At 37.4% G+C, this 12875-nt stretch overlaps 1 protein-coding gene across 2 annotated transcripts in view; it reads right to left on the bottom strand.

The window, feature by feature from the left end:
• RANBP17 (RAN binding protein 17) overlaps positions 1-12875 on the bottom strand; it is a 480295-nt gene that overhangs the window by 121146 nt on the left and 346274 nt on the right. For both annotated transcript variants that reach the window (XM_053566863.1, XM_053566864.1), the window contains 2 exons: positions 6595-6698; positions 561-649 (listed from right to left, as the gene is read on the bottom strand). In XM_053566863.1, the coding sequence (XP_053422838.1) occupies positions 561-649; positions 6595-6698 (193 nt within the window). The remainder of the gene's footprint in view (positions 1-560; positions 650-6594; positions 6699-12875) is intronic.

The following is a 12875-nucleotide window of genomic DNA, read 5'->3' as shown; positions in this document are numbered from 1 at the left end:
AGGCAGAAGGATAGCATGAGCTGAGGAGTCTGAAGTTGCAGTTAGCTGTGATGCCACTGCCCTCTATCCTGGGTAACAGAGTCAGATTCTGTCTCAAAAAACCAAAGAAACAAACAAACTAACAACCCCCCTCCCCCCCCCCAAGCAAATCATGACCATTAAGACCTCAAAAAGATAAAATGACCTTCTCAACCTTGTTAACTGAGATGGAGCAGAGATTCAAATCTGCCCCCCAAAAGGGCAGGATTCATTGATCCTGAGTAAAGATGTTAGCTAGATTATCTCTGTAACCCTAACATAAAGAACCATTTGAGGGAAGTGATTTTTCAGCTGTCAATATTTGAAGGCCACCAAAAAAGTGGCTTCTCTGAGCTGGGTCTCCAAATGCTGTGCTCAGTTATCTGCACTGTTGCCACTGTGCTGTAATTTTTAGCTGATTACACATTAGTTCATTTAGCTTTGTTTCCTCTTCCCTACTGTGCCGTACTATTAAACGAAAGTGAGGGGCTTGGCATCCCTCTGTGCACAGAGCTGGTATTGTCACAGTGTAATAAGGATACATCCAGTCAAACAGCATGGTGTAGCTGGTCTTTGTGTTCAGTGCAAAGGCAATCCCTCGAAGATCTCTTGCCAGCCCGATCAACATACGCTGTCAGTGGGAAAGAGACACAGTAATTGATTTTCACGTTAGCACAGAGCAGATGGAGTAATAATCAGGCAATAATGACCACATATCTGATTTTGATTCATTAACTAAAATGTCTCCTTCAGATCTTTCTATAGAAAACCTAACAGACTCTTTAAACAAACAGCCATCAAATCTGCTGACCAACTCCACTTTGCTTCTTATTAATTGAGCTAAATCATAATTCCAGTAGCTTTGCTAAACGTTTAGATTCTTAATACACTTTGTTTATGAATAGTGCCATATTAGAATAAAAAAAGATCAGGACTGATAATTTCACAAAACAGATACATGCACAGGGTCTACTCCAGACATTATTTAATAATAACACATGAAATCAGTCCCACTACACAATTTAGTCTATCCTAGAAATGTATTGGCATTCAAAGATTCCTAATTGATATCCTTAATTTTATTAGGACAAAACAAAACTGGCCAGGTGACCTACTAGTATTAGGACATACCCAGAACAGGCGCTGTATTCCCCAAGTGAAGAAAAGATAAAAGGAAAATAGTTCTACATCTGATGTCTTATGATGTGAATTTGAATCCAAGCTTTATTTTTCTTTAAGACCAAAAAGCCAAGGTAATTTATCAATCTCAGTTTTCTCATCTATAAAGGGCGTTGATAATGCCTCTTTCATAGAGGCATTGATAAGGAGTTAAGTCTAATAAATTGATGTGAAAATGCCTAGCAAGAGCCTGATACACAGTTAAGTGTTCTGTAAGTATTTAGTTTTAGAGAAAATACACCACTTGACTATTGAATAAAAGAGATCTGACTTGTACTGCAGACTCTTAATTAAGCTGTCCTTAGGTTGATGCTTGGGAAGAGCAAAAGAAAACACACGGACAGATGCTAGAATGTCAGAACAAAGATCACAGATAAACATGATTGCAAAGGGTGGGATAATTGAGATACACAACCGTGATTTCTGAAGATACTGTTCCAGTGGAAGGATCTGCCCAGAAAACAGCCTCTGAACTTTTCTTTTTACCAGACTTTCTCTTTCTTCACACTTTAGCAATAAATGAAAACCTTTTCAGGAAGGAGTTTTAATTATCACTAAAGAGACAGTGAATTCTGACCCTCATCTTAATCGCTGAATAACATTTCAAAGTAGCAAATCGTAGTTTAACTCTCTGAAGTATTTGGAATTTCTTAACTTCCTCACTCTTTCCGCCTAAAAGGTGAATCTACATAACTGGACGCTGCATCTAAGAATATTCCATTTCTATTCTAATAGTTTATAGAATGACGGCTATCTGAACTTCTGAATAGAAAAACTTTGAATTTCTATTTCTGCTTCTTTAAGTGACTTGCTCCTTTTTCTCTCATAATCTCACCAGTCTTGTTTTCCTATAACTGGCTGGTGTCCTTGAAGTTCCTTCCTGTGACTTGCTATTTTTTTTTTGCCTTTTTTCACTACCTGGACTGGTTACTTTCTTTCTCAGCCTGCCACATTCCTCACAGTCAGAACAAAATATCTCTTCTAAGAAGCCTTCTTTGAACAATTCTGTTCTGACTACTAGACTTTGCAGTCTTTCTATTCACCCTGTGTTTTTGCCTTTTTGTTCTATTTTTAGTTACATAAACTTATAAGTTTCAGTCTATTCTTTAAATAATCTTAAGCTTCCACATACACACGAGATAGTCATCATTTAATTCTAAAATTAGTCAATAGGAACCATTAGTTTTCCTTTTGTGCCTAGTACAAAGAGCTTTTAATATAATACCTTAGACCACCCTCATTATACACAAAAGGTTAATTTTTGAATTATCTCAATTTTTTCCTTCCTTAAAAGATGCCAAGTTAATAGAAATGCTGTATTTGACTCAAATATGTTTTTTTTAATGTAGTAAAATGTGGCCATGAAATTATATCAATGTATTATTTTATAAAATGCTACTACAGAGCAGAAGCATGTAATAAATAAATGTATATTTGAAATAAATCCAACTGAGCAAAAAATGCAATGTTAATAAACATTGTTTACGCTGAAACAATACCTTTTATCTCAAAGTAGCATCAAATCCTATAATAATCTGTACAGACACACAAACAACACTAAGAAAGTATTTTCTCAAAAGCCAAAATATACCCAGCTCTGGTACAACATAGAAAAACTATTAACTAAACCAAGCTACTAAATAATTTGAGAGGAATCTGTTTTTTTTTTGTTTTGTTTTGTTTTGCTTTTACAGCAGCCTTTTATTTTTAATGCCTATTATGCCATGAATTGCACCTTATGCTCCTAATCCATTGGTTCTCTTGGTTTTCCCGTGTGCTATGCTGTACTCCTGTTAGGCCATGAATTCATGGGAAGAGGTTCCAGTACTTTATGCTTCTGTTCAACTGGTTCTCTGGGTTATCCTGTGTGCTATGCTGTACGCCTATTATGCTATGAATTCTTAGGGAATGGGTTTGTGAAAGGTAATCTTATTGAAATTCTGGAGGAAGAGGATCCACAGTTTACTATCTCATTTAAAGCAGTACAAAGAGGTTTATTTTAAAAGTTGCCTTTCTCCTTTCGTTCATCAACTCTAGGTTCTAGATTGATCTGAAGAGTAAGAGGCTCCTATGTTTTTAGTGAGGCTGTTTTGGTGGGTGGGATAGGCCTGGGGATCTAGTCCAATGGATTCCTTTTAGGATAAGTCAAGGAGAAACTGCTGAGTGCTTCAGTCTGCTGCATGGTGAACAGTTGTCTGCGTGCCAAGTGTGAGATGAATGGGCTGGGAAACAGCTGAAACGAGGCTCCTTCCACCCTGACCCCCAAAACAGGGTTTCTAATGGAAAGTCTGACAGACCCTTTACTGCAGTGGCACTACTGGGGGCAGCTATAATATTATCCTCATAATTCTACTATATAATAACAACAAAGAAAAAGAAGGTGAAGGGTCATTGTGCTTTGTCTTTAGAATTAAGATGGCTGTCTTCATCCTTACAGCATACTCTTAATTCTGAAGACACATCTTAATAACCTCTAAATAGTTCCAACAAAAGAGCCGTGTCAGAGGAATGAGCAGGCCCCAAGGTGTTTCAACTGGAGTGTTTTCATCTGCCTTTATTGCTCTATCCCTCTCCAGAATTAAGGCAATAACCTGTGATAAATTATTCAGGAACTGCTACAGGGATCAAAGCAAAATCATTCTGTTAAAGTGCTGTTTGCAACATTTGGCACTTAGTGCGAAAACTTTTAATGTGCGCATGCTGAAAATCAAGGATTTTAAATAATTTAACATTGTGGAGTTTTTACGAAAGGACTAAAGATAGCAGGTTCCTATTTAACTGCTCCTCCTCCTCTGAGAAGTTTTCATTCATTTTCCTTAAAACTGATGATGTCATGGCCAAATCAAAAATGATGTATGAGTCAGGGGTGTATTGGACTATATTTTACCATAGATACAATCATAGGGGGAAAAACACATATTTTGAAGTAATAGTGTAAAGCCAGGATCTGTCATGAATTTTCTTTCTTCTCCCCTTTATTTTGTAAAGAAAAACCTAAGACAAAAATTCAATGTTCTCTTCAATTTTATAACTAAGTAAGAAAACACAGCCATAAATTTAACAGTTTTGCAGCATTTTCTCCCCTCACAACTGTATTTCAATTTGGCAACATAGGTCCTTAATGTTTAAGTTCATCCTGAAATTTGCATTTGAATAATTTCTATAAATAGGGAGTTAGAAGATCCTGGGAAGGCTTGCAAATTAAATGAATTTGGCAGTCCTGCGGCATTTTCATAGAGATATTTTAACAGCATTACCTCCTGTGGATTGGAATACTAAATACTTTATTGAAGAACAAAACAGAAATGTTTTTATCTCTAGTACTTACAAAATGAAGTACCTGAAAGCACTTTTGCATGTATTATTTATTCATCATGATAGAAAAATAGCCTTAACCTAATAAATTACATTTAAAAGCATTTAGTGCAAAAGTTTTGTTTATGATAAAGCAACAGATTTAGTTTTTTATCGGTAGCTTAAAGCACCAAGTTTTCTTTATACAAATTAGACAGATGGTGCTTACAGTAGAATTTACTAAAGGTCTGTCACAACAAATGCAGCCAAGCTGCATATTTAATCACTGCAGAATCTTGTCTACCTGCAGCTGCCAACTGCTAATCCAATTTCCCTGATAAATGTGGCAAGAGACACGATCAGCAATAAAGAGCATCTAACTCCATTTTCCTGCAGGGCGTCTTTTGATGAACATTTAGGACGGAAGCACCGAGTGCACTGTGTGGCCTTGGTTCGTGGCAGCTGCATGCATTCTGAGGCACAGTTCTCAGGTTACTCACTTAATTCTGCCACTATCATTTCGTTGCTATTGATCTCAGTAGCTGTTGCCTACACAGCATTACTCTAGATGAAGCTGAATCAGGCAGTTATCATGCATCAAACTTGCTCAAAAGCCTGGAGATTTCCCCTTAATTACTTGTGATTTTATTTGCAAATACCGTTAAAGTGTAATCAAGCAGTCACTTTCCAGGGTCGTTAAGAACTTGCTGGTTTAGGGATACATCACTGAAACTCCATTAAAAATGACTCTAGGAAGATGGTTTAGATGGGATTCCATCAAAACGGGTTTGTTATATAATGAAATCTTCAAATGAGACAGATGAAATTTTACAAAGATGATGTTTTTGAACCTCACTGCATCTTTTTGATAAAGGGCATCAAAAGCCACTTTAAAGCTATGAAGATTTTTGTTGATCTTGAAAGTATCTGGACGACATCCAAAGATATTGCTAAACTGAGTGGAAACTCAGGTGAAGAATTTCAGGAAGACTATAAACAGAGAAAATCTGTAAGAGCCTTTTTGGTTTTAAAATTCTGTGACTATGCCATATTAATAAATATTTATTTAAAAAATTCAATTTTAACTAAAAAGATACAGCATTTGGCAAATTAATTTTTGGTAGAACAATTATGTAAAAGTAATCATCAAAGATCACCATTTTTCTCTTTGGCTTCTTACTGCTGTTTTTTTTTTTGTTGTCGTTGTTAAAAAGAAGAGAAGTCTTGCAAAAGACGGTAAATATTTCCAATGTATTTCAAATAACAATTAAATATGTGACTCAAGCATCACCAACAAAAGTGTCCACATTCTCTGGAGTACGTTTATTAGTCTTTTAAAAATAATAATCTGTGTCAGTCTATTTAATATAACCTTGATACATTATAATTTCAGGAGATACTATTCCTATTTAGCAGGGCTTGTGCTACCCATCCCCCACCTTAAAATATGGGGCTGTTTTGTCACAGACAGCTTGCTACACTTAAGGATTTTACTAATAAAACATAATGTTGTCTTAGATATTATGACTGTTGCCACAGCTGAACTGACTTGTCAAATCAATCCTAATATGGCTCCCACAGGCACATAAAAACCTTATTTAGCTATCAGTTATCCTAATCACTTTGTTCAGTTTAAGAATGCAATACTTCAAAGACCAGTTCCTATTTATACATATATGCCCAGCCATTTAATAAAGTCTTGATTTATATAAATTCTTGTTTAAAAAAATATTTAGAGATAGTTTTAGCATGTGCATGTCTGTGTATTCCTCCATATAGATATTTTGAAACAGAGTGCAGGGTGGATCAGGGAACAGGGATGTTTAAAGTAGTGTACCCACGAGAAATGTTCAATTAAAGATAGTAACTGACACAAGAGACGAATCTGTACCATCTAATCATGAACTGACTGTCCAAAACCATTCGCTAACCTCAAAGTCCATTTGTATAAGAAACCAGAAAAGTGCTTAAGTGCAAAGTACAACTCAAAGACACATGCAATTGGGAAAGCAGGTCTGATTGACAAAGTACACACAAAAGCAAAAACCTTTTCTGAAAGAAAACAGCAAAATTGTCTCTCCTCATGTTTGGAAAAAAACCTACCTTTACATCTTCCTGTTTAAAGTTGTTGTTGAATATTTGTAATACTGTTTCAAAAGCAACTGTAAGAGGCAGCATGAAATTCTCAAATTCATCCTCATCTTCACCTATCAGAGAAACAAAAAGGTCACCATGGTTTAAATGCCTGTTACTGGACGTTAACCTCAGCACTGCTTGCTTCATTCAGACGAAGGGATACATCACTAAAATGTAGTCCTGAGGAGGGGTCAGCCTGCATTTACACATTTAGTGCTTTGGCTCATTGAATATTCTGGTGTTTTGCCTTCTTTTTTGCACCAAATGAAACAGAAAAATTACTTACCAGACATTTTTTCCCCCCTGGCTCTTTATTGGATCTAACAGATTCATGCCCCAGGCATCTCAGCCTTTTAGCTGTGGGACCCCAGAGCTTCCCTAATGCCTCAAGGAAGGTATGCAAAAAGCCTCAGAAACAAGGATCTTTTTTTCTCCCTTCTCTTTAGGTGCCAACTCCTAAAGGGCTCAGAGACTCAGGTGCCCAGATAGCTCTAAGTTATTATCCTCTTTTATTTATGTTCTTTTTAAAACATTAATTTGTTAAATAAATGGCGGGAAACTTTATCTGCCAAAAAGGATGTGGTCTCTTAGGGGTAATTTGGGTTTTAAGTACATTTTCCATGGTACACTTCTTAAACAGAGAAGTCTTTTTCTTTACAGAGAAGACATTTCCTATTAATTTTCACTTTAATTAATTAATTAATTAATTAATTTAGAGACAGAGTCTCACTTTGTCACTGTTGGTAGAGTGCCGCAGCATCATAGCTCACAACAACCTCAAACTCTTGGGCTCAAGCAATTCTCTTGCCTGGGCCTCCTAAGGAGCTGGGACTACAGGAGCTCACCACAATACCCAGTTAGTTTTTCTATTTTTAGAGATAGAGTCTTGCTATGGCTTAGGCTGGTCTCGATCTCCCGAGTTCAGGCAATCCACCTGCCATGCCCTCCCAGAGTGCTAGGATTACAGCTGTGAGCTACGGTGACCCGCCTATTTTTTACTTTTTTTGAGACAGTCTCACTCAGTTGCCCTGAGCAGAAGAATATCATGGCATCAGAATCCACAGGAACCTCAAACTCTTAGGCTCAAGTAATCCTCTTGGCTCAGCCTCCTGATTGGTTGGGACTGCAGGTGCCCTCTACAACGTCTGACTAGTTTTTCTCTTTTCAGTAAAAACGGAGTCTCGCTTTGCTCAGGTTGGTCTTGAACTCCCAAGCTCGGGCAATCCACCTGCCTCAGCCTCCCAGAATGCTAGGATTATAGGCGTGAGCCACTGCACCTGGCCTAATTTTTCACTTTAAAGGTAGACTACAGTTTCTTCAAGGATTCTGTCAAAGCAAAATCTTCACACGTGGATATGCACAACTAATAATTTATAAAGTATTCTTTTCAAGGTGCGGCTCTTTTAAACGTAAGATTTAATCCACTAATTCAACCTATGCCACAGGGTGCTATGAGCTCCACTTTACTGATGAAGAAACAGGCAGAGAAAGGTTAAGTGCCCTGCTTACAGTGGCATATTTAGTTGGAGGTGGCAATGTATGATTCAGACCTCTTGATTTCTATGCTATTAGTAGAATTTCTAAACAGAGCATTGGCTTGGCACCCAAAGCTCAGTGAGTAGGGTGACAGCATACACCAAAGCTGGCGGGTTCAAGCCCAGCCAGGGCCTGCTAAACAACAATGACACCTGCACCCCCAAAATAGCCAGGCGTTGTGGCGGGCACCTGTAGTCTCAGCTACTTGGGAGGCTGAGGCAAGAGAATCACTTAAGTCCAAGAGTTTGAGGTTGCTGGGAGCTGTGATGCCACAGCAGTTTGCCGAGGGCAACATAGTGAAACTGTGTCTAAAAGTAAAATAAAATAAAATAAACAGAGCATTAAAGAGGGAAGAAACTCTCAGAGAAGAGTCCTCAAAGTTTAGCAGCATCAGCATCACCTTCAAACTTCTTAGATACAAATTCCCAGGTGCCATCCCAGATCTACTGAATCAGAAACTTGAGGGGTGGGCTCCAACAACTTTGGTTTATTTAACAAGCCCTTTAGGTGAATGCAGATGTCTGCAAATGTTCGAGGAACATTGGCCTATACATCACTTTATTATTTTTATTTTATTTTTTTTGAGACAGAGTCTAACTATGTTGCCCTAAGCAGAGTATTGTGCTGTCACAGCTCACAGCAACCGGCTTAAGTGATTCTCTTGCCTCAGCCTCCCAAATAGCTGGGACTACAGGTGCCCACCACAAAGCCTGGCTATTTTGTTGTTGTTGCTGTCATTGTTGTTTAGCAGGCCTGGGTGGGGTTCGAGCCCACCAGCCCCGATGCATCTGGCCAGTGCCCTAACCACTGAGCAATGGGTGCCGAGTCATGTACATCACTTTAAACAAAAAGAAACTGAGATCATGGTAGATTCCTCGACTTGTAAAGTGGCTGATCCGATCTTCTGTGATTCCTCTTGTCTGTTCAACTTCATATACTTCGTTTCAGGAGCCAAAGAGAATCAGGGACTTAGCTTTGCTCACAAAGAGATGCTAAAAGGCCAATGAATCCTTCCTGATGCTTTACTGTAGACAAGAAGAGTCAAGGTCCTGAGTAAAGAATAAGGCAGACCAAATTATAATGCATGGCCTGCCAATTGGCTATGGGACCAAATTATTCTTCAGAGATAGACCTTTTTGTCAACTGGTGATAACATGAGACCTATACAGACGCTATTCCTATTTTTCAAGGCCTAGGTCAAATAATATCTTTCCCAATATCTAGCTAAGCTCTCCCAATCTCCAATCAAGCATTCTCCCTTCTCCCTGTGGATTCTCATAGCTTTTTTTGTCTCAGTATCAGTCTGCTTTGAATTGCAGATATCAAAGACATAGCCAAGCATATATCTAATAACACCAGTAATACCACCTATTATATCACCACTGCCACCATTTAATCAGGATTACTATGGGGATTAAATGACATAAAATTTATAATGTGCATATATAAATTATTAGCTCTACCAGCATACACTGATAGTTACCTTCACATTAGCTTCTGGAGAGCTAAACCCGGGCATCTTTGTGTTTTTCAGCAGAGCAGAACAATGTAGTATACAGGGCCAGGTGTCCAACCCCACTATGTATTGCTTAACTTTGACTATTTCACTAATCACTTTGAGCCTGTTTCCTCAGCTATAAAATAAGGATAAAAATATCTGTCTTTGACAGTTTTTGTAAAGATTGTTATCATATATGAAAACCAGACGATGCTTAATAACATTAGTGGTGTACTAGTATTATGCTGTAGTAGTAGCACCTAGAACAGTGCTTACCATGTCAGGGGAAATACTGTGTTTGAATGAGAAGTAGTTGCTTAATAAAGGTGAATTAAAAAAAAAATCTTATTTTTTAAACACCTGATATAGATTAACACAATAAATAATTGAAGCAAACATTACCAAATCCCAAATACATAATATATATGCACATTATATTTAAGCCATGTAATTTTACTCTTCTAAGATGAAAGTGTTTTCTAAATGTGGAAAAATTAATGAAATCAGTGATAATTATCACTGTAGGCAGACATGGGTGCTGGAAAGACTGAATGCCTTAAAATCAGACAGTTTATCTAAGCCTGAATTCTGGCCTTGCTGCTGTTAGCTATCAGGTTTTGGGTGAAGTCACTTCACTCATATAAGCTTTAGTGTCCTCATCTATAATTAAGAGACATAATATTTACTCTATGAAGTTAGCTGTGAGGATTAAATAAATGACAAAACATCTGTAACCCCTCTCACTCAGCGCCTGGTACTTAATAAATGATAGCCATTAGCATTTTTGTTGTCTCGAGTTTAATACAGACTAAGAGACGTGATTATGGTAATCAAATGAAGTATGACTACAAGATTGACAGCCCATTACACTTCATTTGGAAACAAAGCTTTCCCAAGGTAAGGATGTTTACACAGAACAAAGACAAGTTCAAAATTTTAACATTTTAACCCCTCGCTTAATATTCTGAGCTACAGATCAAAAACCTTTCTAACTTTACATCTTTCTCCAGTCAAATTTGGAGGTGAACAGGAACAAGAGGAACATAAGAGACAAACCACCAAAATGTGCAGGGAGAAATGAAGGAGAAAATACTAAAAACAGTAATGTGAGCAGCAATTGTATTTCAATGTCACTTTCTCAGAGAGGCCTTCCCTGACCATCCTATTTAAAAAGGTATCCACAGTGCACCCCCAGCACGTTCTAATCTCATAATGGGCTTTACTTTCTTATAGGGCTTAGTATTACTGGCTACTAGTTTATATATTAATTTATTGTTTATCCTCTGTACTATAACGTAAGCTCCTTGGGGAAGGAATTTGGTCTATTTTGATCATGGCTGTATCCCTAGTGCCTTGAATAGGGTCTGTCACTCAAAAAGTATTTGTAGAGTGATTAAATAACAGCAGATACTTCCTAAGTACTTACATTCAGGCAATGAATTTAGTACTTTATTTAAAAACCACTTAGGTGGCTTTTAGTATGTTCAAAGCACTGTTGCAAGTCAGTAATGATCATAATCCCGGGAAACTGTATGATTTCCTTAATTTTACATGTGAATAGAGAGGTTCAAAGGAGTTAAGTAGCTTGCCCAACATCCTCCAGCTGGAAAATGCCAGTGAACTAGGATCTCCCATCAGGCAGGTGTGCTTTACTCCCAGACTATTGCTCTTCCTTCTATGCCTCTGATGGGTAGAAGACATGAGAGGTGGGGATAACGTTAGTGTCACAGAATGGTGAATCTGGAGCTGCACTAAAGTCAGAAGAGGGTGAAGAGCAATCAGTTTGATTTTAGTAAGGAAAATGGAATTCCTAGGCAATCATTTGAGCTTAAAGTAGGCCAATGTGAGACCCTGGTGCATTACTACAACACTGTTAGCACTGTTCCTCTATTCTTGCAACATGGTATATTGTATCACCAAGCTGGAGAACTGGGCATTACTATTTATATCATGTAAACAACTTTATCCAACATCTAGCAAAATTTTTTTTCCTCATTTGCATTACCCATAGAGGTATCATTTACTATTTTTAATGTGAAAGGGGAAAACATGAGCACACTGTCTTAGAAGTTCATATTCAAGCATACAGCCATATATTTAGTATGCTAAATGTATAAATAATCATGTTATAAATAATTAAAACTGGTAGTTTTGTTTTCTAACTAGACATAGATCCAGAAACTAATATGATTTGAATATGAAGTGCCAATTTATAGACTAACATATTCATTACCATTAGGAAAAGTAAATATTAACATAAATGATAAATTCTCAGTCATGCATATATAGAAAAGATAAATTCTTTGGCTTTTAGGTAAAAACCAAAGCCAGTCACTTTACTGGGTTTCCAGGTCTATGATTTGACAAAAAGTTATTCACTATGTAAGTTTCTAACATTTTCTGACTTCAGAGAAGTCACATTAAAATACAGTAACAACTCTTTTAATATGTTTGCTAACAATTTGTTTGTAGGACATTCCATTACTATTTTGTACAATTTAAAACCTCAAGTGGGGCTTGGTGCCCATAGCACAGTGGTTACGGCAACAGCCATATACACCCAGGCTGGTGGGTTCGAACCCAGCCCAGGCCAGCTAAAATGACAACTGCAACAAAAAACAGCCAGGCGTTGTGGCGGGTGCCTGTAGTCCCAGCTTCTTGGGAGGCTGAGGCAAGAGAATCGTTCATGCCCAAGAGTTTGAGGTTGCTGTGAGCTGTGACTTCACAGCACTCTAATGAGGTGACAAAGTGAGACTGTCTCAAAAACAAAAAACAACAACAACAACAAAAATCCCCCCCCAAAACCTCAAGTGGTAGGAATATAGAATGGTACAACCAATGTAATATGGTGACCCACTGCGGAAATTATTTTGACAGTTACCCAAAAAGTTAGAGTTCTTGTTCAATCCAGCAATTTTACTCCTAGGTATTTACTCATGAGAAATAAAAGCACATGTCCACACAAAAACTTGTATGCAAATGTTCATAGCAACGTTACTTCATAATGGGCAAAAGGCAGAAACAATCCAAGTATTCATCTACTGATGAATGAATAAACAAAATATGGTATGTGCATACAATGGGATACTATTATGCCATAGAAAAGAACAAAGTACTGATCCATGTTAAGCCCTGAAAACATTACACTAAGGGAAAGAAGGTAGACACAAAAGCCACATATTATTTAATTCCATTTATGTGAAATGTTCAGAAT

The sequence above is a fragment of the Nycticebus coucang genome, chromosome 17, assembly GCF_027406575.1.
Source record: "Nycticebus coucang isolate mNycCou1 chromosome 17, mNycCou1.pri, whole genome shotgun sequence".
Taxonomy (NCBI): domain Eukaryota; kingdom Metazoa; phylum Chordata; class Mammalia; order Primates; family Lorisidae; genus Nycticebus; species Nycticebus coucang.
Note: the sequence above shows the minus strand (reverse complement) of the source record. Positions and strands in the feature narration are given on the sequence as shown.